We start from the raw sequence: 22715 nt of genomic DNA on the forward strand, positions 1-22715 counted from the left end.
CGGTGTCTGATGCTTTCTGACAGCACTGACAGAAAGGAAGGGATTTCTGTTGGTCAGTGGTCAGTGTCTATATGCATTCCCCCTGACTTTCCAACCCAGATGAGAAGAAAGATCTCCTTATTTCTTATTCCATAACAGTGGCAGTTGCCCACAACTACGTGCAGTCCTGTTTTCTGCACCTTCCCCTTTTTCCTCAGCGGCCATGTGAGAGGATAGCAGGAGGGAACCTCACTTTGCTGCCACATCCTTTGAAAAGTATGTTTGCTGTGGTTCTAGCAAAATAATGAGGAAGCTGGAATGGGGTGCGTGATTCCCCTGTGAGTATTAACTGTATACGGGAGCCTCTGTACCGTAATGTTTCTCTTTTAAGATGATTTGGTTGTCACAAGCCGACTTGTGTGTAAGTGGCTGTGGGGGCTCAGGACTGCGGCTGAACCGATGTAGGTGGGTGACTTCAGGGGTGGCTTCCAGAGGTCGATTACTGTTGATAGAGCATTGCTCTAGAGCGCCCTGGCCACGGGTACTTTAGTGTTGCTCCTGCTGAGACCTCTCCCAACAGCGGCTCTCAAAGTTCTGATTGCTTATGGTGAAGAGCAGGCTGAGCTTGGGTTCTTTGGCCTTCAGAGGTACTGTCTTCCCAAGTCTGTGTCTTTTCTGACATCTTTCCATCTTGACTGATTTTCTTCCTCTGCCTTCAAATAATCGACATCATCACCAATGAATGCTGAATACAGATACCTTTCAACAACCGTTGACTGACTGTTGGCTGCTTTTTTTTTTTTTTAAGCTTTTGTTTATTTTCACCTTTTAGCCCAACTTCTCAAATAGTTGATCTGCAGCTGCTGCTTTTCCTTGCTTATTACTTATTCTTTCCCAATTTGAAATATCTTGTCTGCTTCTACCAGTCTTCTCTAGCAGCTTTCTTCTGGAGTCAACCGTGGCTTCCACGTAAATATACTCAGATCTGTTTTTAATGCTGCTTTTCTCTGGAGGCATTTGAAGCAGAACACTTTTTGGGGGATGGGATGGGAGAACATTAACTTTTCCATATTATCCTCATTTCTCAAAGCTACCTAATAATTGGGAGTTTTCTGCATATGTGTTTGTAGATAGTACTTTTGTTAAAATTGAATTTTGTTGTCTTTAATAGATAATTTACATTTGTTTTGCCCTACAATAGCTGGGGTGAAGGCTGAGCTCCTGTAGCAAAGAGATGTTCATATGCAGTGGCCTAGATAAGCTGGACAATTATTCATCTCCCAGTCAACAGGCTGACCAGTCTGAGCCGGTTGGGCAGCTGTCCACCATGAGGTCATTCAGGGTTCCAGGATCAGCCATCCCCTAGGCTGCTGTCTAACGTGAAGGTCTAGGTCCCTGCTACATCTGCTTCTAGCCACTCTTTAGTTGGGAAGTTAGCCTCTTGCCCTAAACATCTTATTGAGCAAAGGCCTTGAGTGGAGAGTCAGTGCTGAGTGTGGGGTTTATTTCTCTGTGCTTTCTGGGATCTTGGGCTCCCAATTCCTGGCCACCTTGCCGGCCCCAAACACTGTACTTTGTCTCCTGGGTTCTGTGAGATCTCCTGAAATTCCACTGGCATCCCTCCCTGTTGTCTTCCCTTTGCCCTCTCGGCCTCTTTACCCCAATAGTCAGCAAAAGCCTGGAATTCTTGGTTGCCTTGACAACTCTCTGATGACCTCTCGTGTGTGTGTGTGTGTGTGTGTGTGTGTGTGTGTGTGTGTGTGTGTGTGTAATTTGCTTTTCTAGTTCTCAGAAGCAGAGGTAGGCTATAAGCTACTTACAGTTGGAGGCAGAAGTATCCATGTACTTTTCAGACAGTTCAGTGTAACTGAAGTGATCATTGTTATCATGTCACTTTAAATGATCGATTTAGGGATTCTGCCTCTTAAGAAATCCCCCACTGAGGTCTCGCGATCTTTTAAACAACCCCTTGAAAGAGGTAGGTTCTGTTTAAAAAAAAATTTTTTTTTTAATGTTTCTTTATTTTTGAGAGACAGAGACCGAACGTGAGTGGGGGAGGAGCAGAGAGAGAGGGAGACACAGAATCCGAAGCAGGCTCCAGGCTGTGAGTTGTCAGCACAGAGCCGGACGCGGGGCTTGAGCTCATGTACGACAAGATCATGACTTGAGCCGGAGCTGAAGTCTAACGCTTAACTGAGTCACCCAGTCACCCCTAGACAGGTGATTTTTATTCACCAAATGATTCTTTATTCTTGTTTTAAAGAAAGCCAAAGAGAGAATGCCCTCTGCCTAGAATTAACCACCTATGAATAATAGTTTTCATTGTTTAGGATTTTGCAGTTTGCGGAATATTTTTTTTTACCTGCCATTTTTTCATCCCACAAATACTGCGTACCTTTTACATCCCTGTTTTATAGATGAGAGAACCAAGGAACACATTAACTAAATGCTTAAAATCACAAGCAGATTATTGACAGGACTAATTAAAATTAGGTTCCCAGACTGCTAGTCCTGTCCAATATATTAACATGACCCCAAGTCAACTTTGTATATACATCATGGTATATAATGTATTTCTTAGAAGATCTACCCACAGTCCACTAGTTTTATTTACCTTAATAATATTGCTCTATTTTGTTACCTATCATAACTTCTTTTTAAGGGCATTTTCAGTGCCTGGGGAAATGTATACATGCTCCGAAGTGCAGCCAGGCGTATACATGTGCAGGTGCACAGGGAACATGCACCCTCGGCCTTCCTATTTAGTCTGAGCAGGAAGGAATTGAAACTTGATGCCTGTGCCCAGAGCACATTCTCTAACATTCTGGCGTGGTTGTGTGATTCTAAAAATGATGTTCACACCCGGGCAGGTGACCTAAACAGTCTGCGGCCTCTGCGTCACAGGACATTACAGCTGTGAAGTCTTACATAACTCTTGGCATGGAGGTTCAAAAATGGATCACTTTGCTCACATAGTCTTCACGGACCTGTCCGAGTGGTTTATATTCGCCTACTGGCTCTAGCTCTATTCATGAGACACGCACATGGAATGTTCCTGCTGTTCTTCAGTCCCCTTGTTTACAGGCATTCCAGCCTCCTTGCTGTATACCCAGAGGCTCCCAAAGCCGCAGCTGTCAGGATTCTAATCCCTTCCACAAGGACTCGCTGCCAGTGTATACAGTAGCAAACTGCGTGCTTCTGGGCTTGCCTTTCATGCACCCTCAGTGGTCTCTCCAGCAAAACAAAAGTTGTGGATGATACTTTTTAAACTTCTAGAAACTCAGCCCACCTGTTTAGGTATGTCTGGATTTCACATTTAATAAATGTTGAGCTGTAGGCAGACACGTGTAATAAACACTGCGTCTTTTAGTGGAAGAGGAACGAAGTCGGGGACAGAATGCGTGGCCACTGTTGCTGTTGTTTCACCAGCGACCGCGGGGATGTCATTTGACTTTTTGTTTTCTTTGTCAACTGTAGGGAAAATAATTGGTCTTCTAACTTATTGAGGCATACTGCAAAGAAAAATGTGGTGGCTGTGAAAAGTGATTGGGGATCCCTGGAAGAACGGAGTGCTGTATAACTCCATGGTATTACAGGGATTATGTATGATAGGAGCCAAAACTGAGATGAAAAACATCAAATCATTTCTTCCCTAAATTGGAATAACAGCTTGTTTCAGCTTGTTCACAGGATATGCTCTATTTGAGAGGCACAGAATAATTAATTTTAAACATATTTGGTTCTTCAAAGTAGAAGCTACTTAAAAAGCCCATTTGGTGGTTGAGCTATTAGAACCTGGGTACTTCCTGCTAATACAGTGATGGAAACAAGTGAACTTTATATCTACTGCTGTTTCAGATGAAAACTGTGGTTTTCACTACACTGAACAAAATCCATTTTCTCCCAATGTTTTAATCACCTCTTAAATGTTAAGATTGCTATCTGACCAGTCAGTATAAAGATGATGCCTTTTTTTGTGATAGCTAAGGTAGTCCCTGGTGAAGGATGTTTTCTTTCTCCAGTAGCTTCTAAAACTTCTGACTCTTCTCTGTCCGAATTTTTATTTGTATTGCATAGATTGTGTTTTGGTGGTCTATCTTAAATCCTGATTTATCAATATATGAAATTTTAATTGAATTTTCTATACTAGATTTGATGTTACTTAAGCTTTATTAGGTAAATATAAAAGCACTTAACACACTTTTGAATTATTACCATTTGATATTTTATTATATTATTTGCCTAGTTTTCAAGAAATGATCAAGAAAACGTCAATATATAGCCATCCATTAGTTCATCACTTAATGGATTCAGGAACTCAAAAAGGTAAATTATTTTATGTTTCTTTATGTAATTTAGCCAATTCTAAGAAGACAAACGACTAATAGAATATAAGTGCTTACGTTTGTGGTATTTACTAATAATGTCTTGCCTTTTTTGTTTTAAGTTTATTTATTTATTTATGAGAGAGAGAGAGAAAGAGAGAGAATCCCAAGCAGGCTCCACGCCCAGTGTGGAGCCCAATGACGGGCTTGATCTCATGACTATGAGATCATGACCTGGCCCCAAATCAAGGGTTGGATACTTAACTGACTGAGCCACCCAGGCACCCCGGCATCTTTTTTTTTTAAGTTTATTTTTGAGAGAGAGAGGCAGGGAGGGGTAGAGAGACAGGGAGAGAGGATCCAAGCGGCCTCTGCACTGTCAGTGTGGAGCCCGACTCAGGGCTTGAACTCACAAACCATGAGATCATGACCTAAGCTGAAATCAAGGGTCAGTTGCTTAACTGACTGAGCCACCCAGGCGCCCCAGTGTTCCCTAATGTCTTAAAGAGAACTAGGACTTATCAATTGCATATTGTATCTTGGCTTGTATTTGCTAACCTGAAAAAATCTATAATAATGCGTGATGTCTACTGCTGTACCTATGGTCCTGATGATATGTTATAGATAATTTTGACAGACAAATTAGATATATAGACTTGCTAAGTACTTGGAGTCTTTTTTAAATACAAAAAAGTAGAATAAATTTTTCCTCACGTGCTACACACTAAATACATGACTGTGATTTCTAAGTTATTTCTTTTTAGATAGGAGGAGAGATAAAAGTTGTTTTAGGTAGGGCTGCAAGTTTTTATAAATGCCTGCATGAAAGATGATTTAGACTTATAGAAAAACATTTTAAGTCTGTGTTTATGGTTCCTCTGATGTATTAATTAAAGTACATCATGCAATTTGATCTCTGAGGATAGAGGAATTTAAGTTTGAATTCTGCTGCAATAGTAGTTATTTGAAATTGATTTTTACATCATTTTAAGTATCAAGAGTGACTTTTCATGGGTTGTGTAATGCAACTGTCCCCATTGCCTTGAGATAAAAGTGCAGACAGACACTCTTGACCGCCTTGGAGGAGTGACTACTATGTTTTTGTAGAACACTTGTCATACAAATTTAATTATCTTGGCTTCTTTCTTCTTCTCTCTCCTTTGTCTATACACTGTGGAAGTTTTCTATGAAATGTAGTCCTGCTTTTTTAATTTTTCCTTTTTTAGGCATACCAGGTGGCCTCTACCTAGGTGAGCATATCTTTAGGCCAAGAGAGCTGGGTGGGTGCCCAGTGTTGGCAGCCTACGTGGCTTCTACACAAACAGTTTTACTGTAGTGATTTTTGCAAACCTAAACATTTAAAGTCATGATCACTTGGAGAATCCAGCCATTTAGGTGATTTGAATGAAGATGCGATTTCTGTGCAGTTTATGAATAAAATTTCGTCATTATCATTATCATTAGTAACAATACTTGGTTTCAACTGTGCGTACAATAATTTGGCAAGTTACAAAGGAAGTGGAAGGGGTTCAAGGTAAGGTTGAGACAGAACTAGTATTAAAATATTTTATAACATGAGAAAACACACCCCATAATCATCTACAGAGCCAATTAAAGCTTTAAAAATATGTTCACAGGCAGAGTAAGTGTGTGCTGCTGGGGCATGAGAATCAGATGGCATTTTGTTGGAAAGACTTCCACTAACCAGTGGAACACTCACTTCTTGGGTGCTAAAGGATATTGACTTTCCCTGTCCTCACTCTTAAACTTAAGTGTCTTGTGCTTGGAAAAGATGGAGCAAACCCATAGCCCAGTTCTTCTATTTTGCCACTGTCCTGAAGGTCCAAGAATTCTAGGATGTCACCTAAATTATACACAGATTAAAGTTAGGACTGTGGTAGACACTAAAACGTCCTCTATCTGGTTTCTAATGCTACATCAAGAGTCCAAGCCGTGTAACACCTCATCCACATTAACTTTTCAAAATATCTTATGTTGCCTACCTCTCAACAGCCACTCTCCAGCTGTTAGCCCGCTTAGCAATGTGTTACAAAATAGCTCTTCAGGGTCTGCAGTCTTGGAACAGGTTAGTCCTAACCGAAGGCTCAGTGATTTCTGTGCACGACTCCCAAATCGGCCTTACTGCCGTGTCAGATCAGAGCAGATACCAAAATGGGATTAAATGTTGCAGGAGATTTACTGGGGGAAGTGTTTGTGGAGAATAAGGAAGGAAGGAACAGAAGTGGGCAGGGGGAAGCCATCAGATCACGGTGCAGGTCTGACGTGTTCGAGAGGAGAGGGAGTGAGGCACCCACTAGGTACGGGTCATCTGTGGAATGGGAGCGGGCTGGCTTTAGCGGGTAGCCCCAAGGGGAGACATGGCTTCTGAGGGACACAGCGGGAGCTGTCAGGCAGCTATGGTCCCGGTGGCAGGCTCCCTTAGTCTGAACAGCACAGCTCTGTGGCTAGCATGTCCTACTGCAGGATAATCTGCATGATTTTTTTGCCTTTTGCAGATTTACACCCCCACCCAACCTATCTTTTCTGTCTCAGTTTATGGCAACTTCATTCCCTGGCTACCCAGAAATCTGGAATCAGCCTGGTCCTTCCCTGTACCCTTCATCACTATCTCCCATCAATTTTACCGACTCCTGTTTCCCGACTCCTCATGCCCCCAGACAGCGTCGGTCACCTTGATTCAGGTGTTTATTATTTCTTCTCATGACTGTCATAGCTGTCTTCCACCTGGCTGCCCCTACTCTAGGCCAGCTCCCCCTCCTTATCTTCTGTACATCTTTCTTTATAGCTGCAGGATCTTTTCAAAAATTCAAATCTTGTCACATTTGCCTTGTGCTTAAAATTCCTCAGTGTCTCATTCTTTTCAATAGGACAAAATCAAGACTTCTTAGCATGACCTAAGAATTTTATCTCCTGCAACCCCCCCGCCCCCTGCCCCCACTCATCCTACATTTTAGTTCTCAGAGTTTCCTAAACCGGAAAATGGGTCAAGAGTCTTTGCCAATGGGCCTTTGCACATGTTGTTTTCTCTGCATGACGTCTTGCCCTCTCTCATTTGACTCCAGGACTCATAATCATCAGGGCTCAGGTCCTGCTTTCCTGAGCTTTCTCTTTCTATTTTTGAGTAAACTAGTTAGATCTCTATTATAACAGGTGTGTGTTACCCTATCTTTATATTCATAGTGCCCAGGTACTCAGTAAAATGAGTGGATCAATGAATTAGCTCTAACTGGGGCTATTGGCTGGACTTACAATTTGCTCATTAGGAATGATCTGTTTCTGGTCCCCAGTCAGTTGATTCTTTTCAGAACCAACTATACTGTATTCTGTAGGGATATCAGGTGAAAACCTTCCACAAGCATCTTTATAAATCTTTCCAGAGTTGGATCAATGGCTTTTATAAGCCACATTACCTTAATATATAAAGAAGAAAGTTTTAGTAATTGTATTGCTGTTTAGGGGACATATCAAACTATAGTCTGAGGTGATAAATTTTACGTAGTAGGGGGAGTACGACCGCACATATAATTACTAATGTGAGAAATCATTCATAAGCAGCCTGAACAACTATTTGCTAAACTGACACATCCTCCACGTGTTGAATAAACATAACTCTTAAATAACAGTCTGCCTCAGACGTCTTCAGAACACCAGGGTGAGTGTCACGTTTGCATGTCCATTGCTACCCTCGAGGGGAGGATCTACCACAACTTCTACAGCTCGCGAAAGCAGACTTGGCTCCTGGACCCAGTGTCGCCCTAGTTCAACTCTTGCGGCTCTTGCCAGGATCATTGCAACTGTGTTCTACTAATCAGCTTCCACCTAGCCTTCACTGCTGCTGTCAGAGCTAAATTTGCTCCTGTCAATTCCTGCCACAGCTCCTCACCTGAGAAGCACACTTGTTCCCTTTGTCCCCACAAGTCCAACCCCAACCTGTTCCTGCAACCACTTATTTTCTACAGCACCCCAGCATGCACCTTGTACACCAACTCTGGGGGGCTTTTGACCACTCCCCAGGAACTTTCCTCTCCCTTGACCTTGCTTCCTCCCTTCTCTGCCTGGCCACCTACCTCTTCCCTCCTCCTTGAGAACAGCTTCTCCAGATTCGCCCACTACTGGTGCTTCCCAGAGCACTTTCGAAATACTTTTTATTGTGCTTGTCACACTTCATTCACATTTGTTTAGGTGTCTGTCCCCATGGGGATCCCAGCAAGCAAACTTTGAGTACAACTAATTTTGGTTCTTTTTTTCCTTTCCGTTTGCATCCTGAGCCATCTAGTAAAGGGCGAATTGTCTTTCTTCTGTAAATGTAACCTCATTTGATCCACTGCATCAAAGTGACGGCCTCTGTATATTCTTGAAACTAAGCAGAACTCCAGACAAAAAATATTTGTGAAATCTTCTTGGGGATTAGTTTTAACATCAGGCCCAAGACCTTGACATTGCTGAGACATCCAGAATTCTTTCAGGTTAGCCTGTGACCATTTACTAATTGGAAAATAAAATCTTTAACATCTTTTTTTTTTTTAATGTCTAGCTATTTCTAAAAAGCACATGACATTCATCTTTGAATAGAAGATTCAGTTGAATGACAAGGCTCTTTCATTTAGTAGAGGGGTTTTTACTTTAAATTTTGCTGACAGGTTTTCATGACAACCCTTAAATGGAAGCTTAAATTCACCTGTCAGAGCTATTAAAGACATTTTTTTTTGGGGGGGGGGGAGGGTGTACTTCTGTGATCTGACCCTTCCATTTATTACTGTTGTTATTGACCTTAAAAGTATAAAAGAGAAGAATCTAGACAGAGCTCCTGTTTTTGAAGGCTTACTACAATCCAGTCTCTGAAGTGAATTTTCCTCTTAAGAAAAGCATCATCATAATGTAGCAGAATCCTGCTAATTTTCACTTCATACTTGAAACACCTTTAATTCTCAGGAGAACAAGAGCACCTGGTAGATTTTATTCGCTGTCAGCAAAGATTTTAATAGCAGGAAAATGGTGCTTAAAACTTTTTTGTATCAAAGAACATTAAAATAGGTAAGCCCGAAATAGCAACATAGTTCATTGTAATGCTGTCTTAATTATGTTTCATTTATAATTTGTTTTGATATTTGTTTCAATGTTAAATTCATTAATAATACTCTTAAGATTATAGTAGATAACTTTTATCTAAAAGTAAAGATAATCAGAAGCTTTCTGCTTTTTGTATCGGAAAGTCAAGATTCAACATTTTGTGTAACATGACTCAGTTTTAGTTACTTGTCCCAGGGCCTAAGTGCTAGGTAACAAGGGGAGACTATGTGTGGAAAAAATATTCTTCAGAAATATAAATTAGAATTCCATTGTATGATAACGATACTACTTTTTGGAAAAAATTTCTCTTCAAATCTTAACTAAAGGCCAAAGAATATCTATTGATTCATTAATCTTCTTAAGATTCATTCCCATATTCAACAAATAACTAAGCATTCATTTTATTTTATTAAAAATTGGTTTTAAACATTTATTTTTGAGAGAGAGAGAGAGAGAGCGCGTGAGCGCATGAGAGAGCGGGGGAGGGGCAGAGAGAGACACACACAGAATCTGAAGCAGGCTCCAGGCTCCGAGCTGTCAGCACACAGCCCGATTCAGGGCTCGAACCCACGAACTGTGAGATCATGACCTGAGATGAAGTCGGACACTCAATGGACTGAGCCACCCAGGCGCCACATAAGCATGTATTTTAAAAAACATATTCTTTGAATATTATGTTTAGAGGATAGATTTCTCCTTTTTGTTACAAGTTTCATGTAAGAATGCCCTTATAACTAACGCAGCTCTTTCCAGTGGATTTCAGTTCAGAGGCTCTTGTCATCAAAGTGGTGATATTGCTAAAACTTAATATTAAACATGTCTTTTGATTTAAATAAATAACTACTGTTAAAATTATTATTTAAATTTTTAAATAGAAGTTTATGCTGAAAAACAGCAAAGTTTTAAGATAGAAATAACTGCGTGTGTGTGGGTGGGTGTATTTGCTTTTTTTTTTTTTTAACATTTATTCAGTTTTGATAAACAGACAGAGCATGAGCGGGGGAGGGGCAGAGAGAGAAGAAGACACAGAATCCAAAGTAGGCTTCAGGCTCTGAGCTGTCAGCACAGAGCCTGACATGGGACTCAAGAGCAGTGAGATCATGACCTGAGTAGAAGTCGGACTCTTAACTGACTGAGCCACCCAGGTGTCCCACCTTTTAAAATCCTACATATTACATCTAGACAAATTATTTTAAAAGCCAAATTTGGTACATTGTAGTTTCCTGTTATAAATTACACTAAATTTTTCTGAGACTTACTTCTTAAGGAATGCCTATAGTATTTGTATATTATTTAAATGTAGAAGAGAATATTAATATAAAACATTATCAATTAAATTTTATTCAACCTGACAATATTTTCTGTATGATACATAGCATCCTAGGTATATAATTAATTTTGAATGACCACATATGGGTAGAGTTGTACTCTTTTAAGTATATAAGCAATTAATAGTGGCTATTGTTTCATTAACCTCTTTGGAGATCCTTTATTTTGGAAAGTTTAAATAATTTGATTATAATAACATATTCACATCTATATTTTTAGATCTCACTTCTTTATGAAGGTAAAGTTGTAGTCATTCTTAAAAAAATGACTAGTTTTGTTTATTTAGAAAGACTGTAAAAAACAGGAATCATTTGCTATTACACTCTTGTTAGGACAGCAGCACTAATCTGGTCTACTAACCTTTAAAAGAAAGTGCAACGTCAGAGATGTCAGGTTGTAGCAGTAAATATTCACTGGCAAAGTTTTTATATCAAAGATTGGAACTTTAGGAGACACTCCTGGGATTTAGTGTACTCTAACATCTATTAATCCCTGATACCTTGGGTAACTTCTCAGAAAGCACTGCATTTACAGAGAGTATGCTAGGAGGTCCAAGAAGGCACATTCAGCTAAAGGTCAGGGAAGCAATTAATGTTCTCTGCTTTTCCCTAAAGAACATCCACAGCAAATCTGCCTCCTCCCCTACCCCATTTTAGCAAGGCATGTGAATATAATGAGATGAAAGTTAAAGTTCAAGAAAAGCATATTACCAACATTATTTGGTTCTTAGAGTCCTTCTTGCATGTGAATGCATGCCATCATTGAAAAAGTGCAGTGCAATTGATTACAAGGGTGGCTTTTACTAAAAGTATTGGTTTTTCATTTCTTAAGTTTTTCTAGATCTCTGCCAAGGGTCAGTGTTTGTGGTGCTGTAGACTGGAGTGTAGACTGGGCCCTTCCTATAGTGTGCTGTTAAGTTAGAGTGTTTTGGGGGTGATACCTGGTTCTGTGTGGATCCTTGGAAGGACTCTACTGAAGGATCACAGAATTTAGGACGGGAAATCATGTTGACAGGAAGTCCTTCCTGTGACTGTGGCCTCTGAAGAAAGTTTTCAACAGTTCAAACTTGATCTACCTCCATCTTGCCATTCTGCTCCCCGAACACTAGGGAATGATGTTACTGAAGCTAAGAGGACAGAGCTGGCAATAACATCTTCTCTTAGGACTCAGGGACTCAAGACTGTCACTTCTATTCTTGCCTTAGTGCAATGGAGAAGTTTGAAAGCCACTTGAGGCTTTCACATACTCTTGAGTCCAGAATTTTTAAGACTGGCACTGGGGCCATGTATGTATTTGCATATTTTCCCCTTTGCTAAAATTTTGGAACACATTTTAAAAATAGAAGTTTGCTCACCATGAAGCTTACTTTTAGGAATAATAGACACAAAAATTGGTGTCAGATTTTGGCTTAATATTGAGAAGAATTTTCAGTAGTCACATTTTCTAAATGCACCTCGTGAAGTAGCACATTTATCTTCATTGGAAATGCTGAAAGAGGTTGCACAAGCTGACTATGTAGTTTACACCCAACAGGAACATGAGGTTCCCAAATTAGGTGTAAGGTTCGGCTAGAAGGTATCTGAGTTGTTTTCCATCTTGACATTCTAGGATTCTATGACATTTTAATTTTGAGTGGTGCATCTGTTTTAAAACTTTGAATAGTTGCAATGTTGGAAACTGTGAAAGTTTTTAACTTTTTGAGATTTGGGAAATAAATTTTCTAGCAGGAGCTTATTTTCTATGAACACCAGAAAGAGAAGTTTTTATGCTGCTCCCCAGTTTTTTGGAAATACTTGTATTTGTTATTTGTTTATTTACTCGCTTATTTTTGGATCTCAGGACTGAGGTGTGAGTTAATCATCCCCATCAGGTCATGATGCACTCTCATCAGGCAAGACTCCACTGTTGTATGTATATCTGTCTGTATGTTCCTTCCTTCCTTCCTTCCTTCCTTCCTTCCTTCCTTCCTTCCTTCCTTCCTTCCTTCCTTCCTTCCTCCCCTCCCCTCCCCTCCCCTCCCTCCCCCCCTCCCTCCCCTCCCTCCCCCCCTCCCTCCCCTCCCCTCCTCCCCTCCCCTCCTCCCCTCCCCCTTCCCTTCTCCTCCCCTCCTCCCCTCCCCCTCCCCCTCCCTTCTCCTTCCCTGCCTCCCCCTCCCCTCCCTTCCTTCCCACCCCTCCCCTCCCCTCTCCTCCTCTTCCCTCCCCTCCCCTCCCCTCCTTCTTCTTTTACCTGTTAAGAACTATGTTGAAGAGAACTAGACCCGGATTCAGTGCTGAGGTGGGGGAAGTGGCCAGAAGGACGAGCCAGACTCAAAAGCACAGAAACAAGACTTGAAAAGTCAATGGAATTTAACGATTGGTATAAGAAATAAATAGCTTCTCTGTTAATGCAAATCATAGATCAAAGGTTAAACTTAAGACAGTTCCTTTGTGAAGACATCCCTTAGTAACCACCACCATGGTGAGTTACCCCTTCTTTATTTAACTCTGGAATTTTCTTTTATTCCCCAGCTTTACTGAGGCATAATTGACTATTAAATAGAGGTTATATACATTTAAGATGTATGATTGATGTTTTGAGAGAGATATATATATATATATATATATATATATATATATATATATATACACACACACACACACACATATATATACATACACACACCCTTATATATTATATATATGTATAGATATATATTATATATATGTATGTATATATATGTATATATATTACATATATGTAAAAATAGATATATATGTCTATATGTATAGATATATAGAAATGAACATGGCAAGCTAATTAACATACCAATCACTTCACGTTGTTACTGTTTTTCTTTTTGTAAGAACACTTAAGATCTACTCTCTTAGCAAATTTCAAGTATACATTATTATTAACTGTAGTCACCATGCTCTACATTGGATCTCTAGAACTATTCATCTTACGTAAAGGAAACTTTGTACCCTTTGACCACTATCTCCCCCTTGCCCCTAGCCCTGCCCCTGGCAATCACCGTTCTACTCTCTGCTTCTATGAGGAAGTATAGAATTTTCTGTCTGGTACCTCACAATCCAGTATTTTTGTTTACATGGTGATCTTGTTATATTATTAGTTTCATGACCAAAGTACAATAACAGTTATAATAATGATAATAATTTATCAAGCTTTAGGTAGCAGTCAAGGTGCTAAGCACTTTACATGAATCATCTTATTTAAAGCTCCCAACACTATTTGATGTAGATTCTTCTGTCACGTTTTACAAATAAGGAAATAGAGACTTAGAGGTGTGTATCTTGCTCCGTAACTAATTTGTTAAGTTCTTAGAGATGGCTAGTTTTTAAAAGTTACATTATAGCTTTTTAGGAGTGGAGAAGGAGCTTTGGAGCCACCAAAAGAATTCAAATTTAGCTCCTTCATTTACAAGTTGCATGAGCTTGGTCAAGTTAATAAAGCTCTCTGAATTTTAGTTTTGTTATCTGTAAAAGTACAAAGAATAATGCCTTACCTCACAAAACTGTTGCAAAAATTACATGAAATAAAAGAAATTACATGAAGTAACATATATAGTATATTTAACATGGTCTGGCATGTTTAAAATGTGCTCAGTAACTGGCGATGTTGCCTATGAACCTTATGCAGTGTCCTGGATATTAAGATGCCGTTAATTGCCCCAAAGTAATGTACTTAAAATAAGTAATAATAAAATAATACAAGGGTATATTGTTGGGTGGTATTGAATAACTTTTGTCATAAAGGGAATACTATGATGCATTTTTGAAATAGCTGCAATTGCATTATGTAGCCAATATGAATAGTCAAGATCTTATGTTTCATCGCCAATCTTTCTCGTTTTAGATAAATAGATTGGTAGCCTTTGAAAATCATTGCTTTTTTAAAAAATATCAATTATTGTTTGTTTCACATGGCTTTGCAGAAATGAATAATGGTGATTTCAACTTTGGTGAAAATCAGAAAGCTGTGGACATATGAAATGTTAGCTTGTAGTATGAGTTATTTTAAAATAGTTCACCTTGCTATTATACTGCAGATAAGGTCAATGAATATTCAAAAGTAACTTAGAATAAGTAGAAATGCTACATTTCCATCAGTTCTTTTTCCTGGTTTTTACTAAGACAACAACCACAACCATTAACTTCTTCTTTTCCTTTCAGAGAAGAGAGATGATGACAGCAAGAAAGTGGTTGCAGAGATCATGGCAAGATGTTTTGTTCCAAGTTTAATAACAACCACCTCCTGGGAGGGATTTCATTTTGTTGGTCATGAGATTCGAATTACTGAAGCCATGGATTCTTACGGTGCTGTCGTTTGGCCATCGGTATAATTTCACATAGAATTTGCTACCTTTCAATGATTTTTCAGCCAGTTTTGTTCATTACTGTGTACTATTTGGAAGAAAGAAAATAGGTTCTATTGTTCTAGTTTATGACCTCAAACAGCACTAAAACTTGGGAAAACACTTCCAGCAATCAGTTCTATTTTTGACTTGAAGGGTTGATTGACAACAAGCACTGTTTACACTGCCAGTGTTTTGTGACCATTGGAGTTTACAATAGCAAACATTTTTTTTTTTAATTTTTTTTTCAACGTTTATTTATTTTTGGGACAGAGAGAGACAGAGCATGAATGGGGGAGGGGCAGAGAGAGAGGGAGACACAGAATCGGAAACAGGCTCCAGGCTCTGAGCCATCAGCCCAGAGCCCGACACGGGGCTCGAACTCATGGACCGCGAGATCGTGACCTGGCTGAAGTCGGATGCTTAATCGACTGCGCCACCCAGGCGCCCCAAGAGCAAACATTTTTATTTCCCATTAAAACTGGCTCCATTTGAGTTAAATAGTCATAATGAAATCTATTAGTCTCAACATGCAGAGTGTTCTAAAATGTCACCAATCCTTTACCAATTGTCCATGAAGGGGACAGACCACCCCCTACCACTGTCTGCCCCAATCCCACACACTTCTTTCAAATGACTATTATTATTAGAAGTTGCTTTCTTTGTTTTATTTTATTTTTTTAAAAATGTTTATTTATTTTTGAGAGAGCACGAGTAGAGGAGGGGCAGAGAGAGAGAATCCCAAGCAGGTGTCACTGTCAGCACAGAGCCTGAAACGGGCCTTGAACCTACGAGCCATGATCATGACCTGAGCGGAAGTTGGTCATTCAACTGACTGAGCCACCCAGGCACCCCAGAAGTTGCTGTCTTTGAAGATAATCAGGGGCATCTGGGTGACTCAGCTGGTTGAGCATCTGACTTAGGCTCAAGTCATGATCTTGCAGTTCATGAGTCTGAGCCCCATGTTGGGCTCTGTGCTGACAGCTCAGAGCCTGGAGCCTGCTTCAGATTCTGTGTCTCCCTCTCTCCACCCGCCCCCTTCTTCTGCTCTGTCTCTCTCTCAAAAATAAAAAGAAAAAACATTAAAAAAATTTTAAAGATAATCAAACCTACACAATTGAGTTCCATAGTTTCATTTCTCTTATCTCCCCACAGTACCCAAGGACTTTTTCTAGTCTAAATATTGAACCTATTGGAGGATGTACCTCTGTTGTGATGTGTACGTACACACACACATGTTCACACATGTACATACATATAGTATTAGCGTATATGGTGTATTTATCTAATAGACTTTAATTTCAGTTTCTGTTGTTACTTGCCGAGCACTTTTTTTTTTTTTTTTTTTTTTTTTTTTAACTTTCGTAGGCCCTTGTTCTATGCTATTTTCTGGAAACAAATGTAAAGCACTATAATATGGTTGACAAAAATGTGATTGAAATTGGAGCTGGAACAGGGCTGGTCTCCATCGTAGCAAGTTTACTTGGTAAGTAAGGACTCTTGATTGAATGGGGTCAGAGAATTACATGATCAGATGCAATTACTTGCTTTTGCTGTCTAGTTTACTATAACCTAGGCTAATTTTTAGCTCCTTAATTGTTTGAATGGGCTTCATCAAGAAACACTGCCAATTTTATTTATTTATTTTTTTGTTGGTTTGTTTTGAGACAGAGACAGAGACAGCGAGTGGGGAGGGGCAGAGAGGGAGAGAGAGAATCTCAAGCAGGCTCTACACTGTCAGTGCAGAGTTTGATGTGGGGCTCGAACTCACGAAACCGCGAGATCATGACCTGAGCTGAAACCAAGAGCCAGACACTTAAGCGACTGAGTCACCCAGGCATTCTGAAACACTGCCAATTTTAAAGTCACCTTACTGGTTTCCTTCAGAATTTTCTGTGAAGTTGTATTAATTCTGCTCATGGAGAACCAAGTCACGAGTGTATTGTAACTGGGAGCTGTGTTCAGGCCTCCTGGCTGCTAGGGGAGTCATGTGGGATACAAGGCCCAGGGGGATGTCTTGCGCTGGCTCTGGCCATCTTTGTTTAAATGGTAGCCCTGTTTCAACATTCCTGAGCAGCCAGATATTCCTTTTGGGTTTTGGAGCCCTGTGCTTTCGTGAAAAAGCACCTGTTGGAAGAGAGAAGGAGTATCATCAATCATGTCTGCTTCTAATTTTAGGTGTTTCCCCTTGAATTCCTTTTCCCAGCTCATCTCTGTTCTTTTTCTGGGACCCCTTCTTCTCTTACCAGTGTTCCCTTGTCTCATGGAATGTGTGACAGTCTCTACATATGCCTGAGCCTGCTTCACTTCCTCTCTTGTTGTTACCTGTTGCATTGCCTCTGTTTAGCTGCCTTCTCTGATGGGTGCTCCCCAGGTCTGTCTTGGTTTTCTTGATCTTTAGAAGTGCACACCTGCCAGTCTACAATCTTGAGAGGAATTCAAAATTTAGCAATTTACAATTTTCTAAATGCTGGGGAAATATAGGACCCTTGAAGTCTTCCATATATATTTTAAAATTGCTTCTTCAGATATTGCTTTCTGAAGTCAGTATTCCATTTAGTATGGGTACTCAGAGAGGTACTACTGGATTTGTACCCAAAGGCTTTCTGATCAGGAGCACATTTGTGCTTCAGAAAGTCATTTGTTCCATTAAAAATAATTGGTCCTTTTAGGCTACTTGTATAACAACACAAATAACAAAAGATGGAGACAGATGGTGTTCTGCTCTCTAGACACAAAGATCTTCATAGTCAGGTAGTTCATATTCACTCTGGGCAGTTGGGGGTGGTGGTGGGAGGAGGTCTTCCTGATCTTGGGATTTTAAAGAGATTTGTTGAAAATGATAGACCCACCCACACTAGAATGTGACAATTCATATTTCTCTGATTCTACCAATGATACACATGTTTCATATTTCCCACAAAACATAATCAATGGCCAGAGAAACTTGTCATCGTGACTAAGGAGTGGTTTCTTAACTGGTCTGGGCTGTGCTATACTTCTCTCCCAGTTCTGCTTTCTTATTTCTTGCACCAGTCTTTTCTTGTCTGATGATGTGGAATTGGCCAGTCCCTAGATTTATTTACACGTTATATTCAGTCTCTGCTACTGCTCAAATTTTACTTTAAGGGCCAAATTTTATTGGTTATTGGTTTTAACAATTTTGCCTCTTCCAATTTCTTCCTGAAAATGACCACTACTATTCGCTTTTCACTCAGAGGCTGTGCACATCTTCTTCATATGAGTATTCTGTCCTGCATCTGTGGTCCTTGGCTGTAGGAACACTATGTGTGTGTCAGGGCTAGGTTTTAAACATCTTTTGATGGGAAGATTCATATTTGTAAAGTGGTCAAGCTGAGAACTTGGGCATAAACATGGATGTCATGACATTTCCAATGTAATTGCATTAAAAATTCTTTCTGCACCTGAGTGCCTCCTGTTCAGTGATAGAATGCCCATGTAATATACCCTCATTTCGGTTCACATGACTTGGGCTCAGCATTCTTTTAGCAAATAACCTATGCACTGCAAATAACCTATGTACTGAAATAACCTATTTCAGCAGTGACTTCTGATTTTTCCATTGAGGGTTCCAAATACTTTTTTCTTTAATTTTTATTATTTTATTTTTAATTTATTTATTTTTAAATTTACATCCAAGTTAGTTAGCATATAGTGTAACAATGATTTCAGGAGTATATTCCTTAATGTCCCTTACGCATTTAGCCCATCCCTCCTCCCACAACCCCTCCGGCAACCCTCTGTTTATTCTCCATATTTAAGAGTCTCTTATATTTTGTCTCCCTCCCTGTTTTTATATTATTTTTGCTTCCCTTCCCTTATGTTCATCTGTTTTGTATCTTAAATTCTTCATATGAATGAAGCCAAATGATATTTGTCTTTCTCTAATTTTGTTTGCATTAATACCCTCTAGTTTCATCCACACAGTTGCAAATGGCAAGATTTCATCCTTTTTGATTGAAGAGCAATACTCCATTGTACATATATACCACATCTTCTTTATCCATTCATCCAACGATGGACATTTGGGCTCTTTCCATACTTTGGCTATTGTTGACAGTGCTGCTATAAACATGGGGGTGCATGTGTCCCTTCGAAACAGCACACCTGTATCCCGTGGATAAATGCCTAGTAGTGCAATTGCTGGGTTGTAGGGTAGTTCTATTTTTAATTTTTTGAGGAGCCTCCATACTGTTTTCCAGAGTGGCTCCACCAGCTTGCATTCCCACCAGCAGTGCAAGAGATCCTCTCTCTCCGCATCCTTGCCAACATGTTGTTGCCTGAGTTGTTAATGTTAGCCATTCTGACAGGTGTGAGGTGGTATCTCATTGCGGTTTTGATTTGTATTTCCTTGTGGATGAGTGATGTGGAGCATTTTTTCATGTGTCGGCTGGCCATCTGGATATCTTCTTTGGAGAAGTGTCTATTCATGTCTTCTGACCATTTCTTCACTGGATTATTCGCTGTTTGGGTGTTGAGTTTGATAAGTTCTTTATACATTTTGGATCCTAACCTTTTGTCTGATATGTCATTTGCAAATATCTTCTCCTATTCTGTTGGTTGCCTTTTAGTTTTGCTGATTGTTTCCTTGGCTGTGAGAGATTTTTTATTTTGATGAGGTCCCAATATTTCATTTTTGCTTTTGTTTTCCTTGCCTCTGGAGACGTGTTGAGTAAGAAGTTGCTACGGCCAGGATCAAAGAGGTTTTTGCCTGCTTTCTCCTTGAGGATTTTGATGGCTTCCTTACATTGTCTTACATTGAGGTCTTTCATCCATTTTGAGTTTATTATGGTGTCTGGTGTAAGAAAGTGGTCCAGGTTCATTCTGCATGTCGCTGTCCAGTTTTCCCAGCACCACTTGCTGAGGAGACTGTCTTTATTCCATTGGATATTCTTTCCTGCTTTGTCAAAGATTAGTTGGCCATACACTTGTGGGTCCATTTCTGGGTTTTCTATTCTGTTCCATTGATCTGAGTGCCTATTTTTGTGCCAGTACCATACTATCTTGATGATTACAGCTTTGTTATACAACTTGAAGTCTGGGATTGTGATGCTTCCAGCTTTGGTTTTCTTTTTCAAGATTGCTTGGCTATTCGGGGTCTTTTCTGGTTCCATACAAATTTTAGGATTATTTGTTCTAGCTCTGTGAGGAATGCTGGTGTTATTCTGATACGTATTGCATTGAATATGTAGATTGCTTCGGGTAGTGTTGACGTTTTATCAATATTTGTTTTTCCTATCCAGGAGCATGGAATCTTTTTTTTCCATTTTTTTGTGTCTTCTTCAATTTCTTTCATAAGCTTTCTATAGTTTTCAGTGTATAGATTTTTTATCTCTTTGGCTAGATTTATTCCTAGGTATTTTATGGTTTTTGATGCAGGAGTTTCCAAATCCTTTGACTTTTCCCTTTCTCTAGATTATTTTTCTCCTAGTGTATAGTAAATAGAAAATAACAACAGAAATAATAATAAAACAAAAACCCCAGGAGAACAGAAAATGCAATGGAGTGCAAAAGTACCATGGGAATCTAATTTTTTTTAAGGGGATGTATAAGGCTACATTAGCATCTGTTTTGAAGAGATTTCCTTCCTGTGTGTAGTGACCAGTCTTTTCCGTGGGGTTAGCGATTGTGCAGAATTGTAAATGCATGTTGGCCTGAAACCTGATTGCTTTACCTTATCCCTCGAGGGTTACTTTTCCTACTGTTCTTTGTTTCATAGGTGCACATGTGACTGCCACAGATTTACCTGAATTACTTGGAAACCTGCAATATAATATTTCCCGAAACACCAAAATGAAATGTAAGCATTTGCCTCAGGTTAAAGAACTCTCCTGGGGTGTAGCTTTAGATGAGAACTTCCCCAGATCTTCCAACAATTTTGACTACATCCTGGCAGCTGATGTTGTCTACGCTCATCCTTTCCTGGAAGAACTCCTCATTACCTTTGACCATCTGTGCAAAGAAACTACCGTCATCCTCTGGGTCATGAAATTCAGGTTGGAGAAAGAAAATAAATTTGTAGATAGATTTAAGGAGTTATTTGACCTGGAGGAGATTTCCAGTTTCCCCAGCCTGAATATTAAGTTGTACAAAGCTGTGAAGAAAAGCCGGAGGAGTGCAAGGAAAGGAAAGGTGGTTTCCAGAAGAGTGTTCCTTTAAAGAAGACTCTGGATGATCTGATGTAGCGGTGACTTTCCCAAGTCACTTGCCTCATACACTTGCCTCACCCCAGACAGGAATTTTCCCACATATAGCACCTGAGTCTAGAAGATGGCTAAGCCGTACCGTGTGGTCATTGGTTAGGACACAGTCGACTTTTCTTATCCCTCAATAGCACCATTTATTATTATTATCATTTTATTAAATGGTACTATTGTTTTTAATGTGTAATTGTAGGATAATTTTTAATATCTCTAAAATGAACATTGCTATTGCTTTAGACATGAGCTTATCTGATTCTTTAGAAATAAAGATATGGATTACAATGGGATCTGCAAGTAAATCTGAAAAGGCAGATACATAATATAATGGTAACTAGGAGATTAATTTTGTGGTTTTCCTTAGTGCCACCTTATAGGTGGTCGATGGTCTCTCCTTGGCAGGGTAGGCCTCGAGCGCAACCTCTGAAATCAATCATGCATGTGGAGCTGAGGTTACAGGCAAGGACATTTCATTCTAGTAAATGAAAAATGACTGGAGGCCAGCATTAACACAGTTGAGATTTTGGAGAAGTAATTGTTTAATTTTCAAGCCATGTACAGTTATGTTGTATCACAGAGAGAGAAATAAATATAAAAACTTTGGGTTGAAAATACGCATGAAAAGATTTGGGCTCCTAAACTCAAATCACCAGATACAGGGCTGGTTTTGAAGTTTAAAGCTTTTCTGATGCACATATATAGACCTGGATACCTGAAATCCTACATGATTTTCTTCACACAGACCTTAGAGATTAGAACAAAGACCGATGTAATTAAAGTCAGTGCAAGGAGGGTAAAAAACGAGGATTCTGTACCAGTGGTTCAGACTCCATTGGTTGGTGGTTATCACTTTTGTGATGTTCCTCAGGCTGGTACTTCTCCTAAGCCCAGCCCTGTGCTTTGCTGGAAGTTGTCAGCCACTCAGGGTCCAGCAGAGCTGACAGAAGGACTTCCTAGGGTCCTGATGTGTAAGAAGGAGACTGATGTACTCCCAGTGGGTTTTTGGCTGTGCAGCCCACAGGGCTGTCTCCCAGGGACTCCTGATGTTTATGTGGTCTTTTCTGGTTTTCACAGTCCATTACTACATAAAGTTGTGTGATCCTCACAACTTTTATAGGAAGTCTAGGGACTATCATTATCCCTGCCTCACATTGCAGCCTTGCTGGGGCTGTGAGGGTGGTCACCTGCCCCAAGCACACAGCTCCAGAGGGTGGGCCTCAGACCCAGCTTGTCTGAGAAGAGGGCCTGTGTTCTTTAAGTTTATTTATTTATTTTGAGACAGAGAGTGAGAGAGAGTGAGTGAGCATGCGTACATGAGCAGGGGAGGGGTAGAGAGAGAGGGAGAGAGAGAATCCCAAGCAGACTCTGCACTGTCAGCACAGAGACTGACGGGGGCGTCGATCTCACAAGCTGTGA

At 40.0% G+C, this 22715-nt stretch overlaps 1 protein-coding gene across 4 annotated transcripts; it reads left to right on the forward strand.

Moving 5' to 3' along the window:
* Positions 1 to 6: 6 nt before the first annotated feature.
* LOC101085945 lies at positions 7 to 21540 on the forward strand. 4 transcript variants are annotated; one of them, XM_006927390.5, is made up of 5 exons: positions 7 to 3276; positions 4226 to 4305; positions 14897 to 15060; positions 16447 to 16564; positions 20819 to 21540. In XM_006927390.5, the coding sequence occupies exons 2-5, from the start codon at positions 4236 to 4238 to the stop codon at positions 21256 to 21258; spliced, it is 792 nt and encodes a 263-aa protein (XP_006927452.2). In that variant the 5' UTR covers positions 7 to 3276; positions 4226 to 4235; the 3' UTR covers positions 21259 to 21540. The 4 variants fall into 4 exon arrangements, with proteins under 4 accessions (XP_006927452.2, XP_044911617.1, XP_023108835.1 ...); XM_045055682.1 differs by having other exon boundaries at positions 2149 to 2199; XM_023253067.2 differs by lacking the exons at positions 7 to 3276; positions 4226 to 4305 and adding an exon at positions 12941 to 13184.
* The last annotated feature ends 1175 nt before the right edge of the window (positions 21541 to 22715 follow it).

Source organism: Felis catus, chromosome A1, assembly GCF_018350175.1.
Source record: "Felis catus isolate Fca126 chromosome A1, F.catus_Fca126_mat1.0, whole genome shotgun sequence".
Lineage (NCBI taxonomy): Eukaryota > Metazoa > Chordata > Mammalia > Carnivora > Felidae > Felis > Felis catus.

Coding starts and splice junctions, on each gene's coding strand:
- LOC101085945 (XM_006927390.5), top strand. CDS start 4,236: ATGATCAAGAAAACGTCAATATATAGCCATCCATTAGTTCATCACTTA. Junction 4,306..14,896: donor GGATTCAGGAACTCAAAAAG/GTAAATTATTTT, acceptor TTTTCCTTTCAG/AGAAGAGAGATGATGACAGC. Junction 15,061..16,446: donor GTGCTGTCGTTTGGCCATCG/GTATAATTTCAC, acceptor TAACTTTCGTAG/GCCCTTGTTCTATGCTATTT.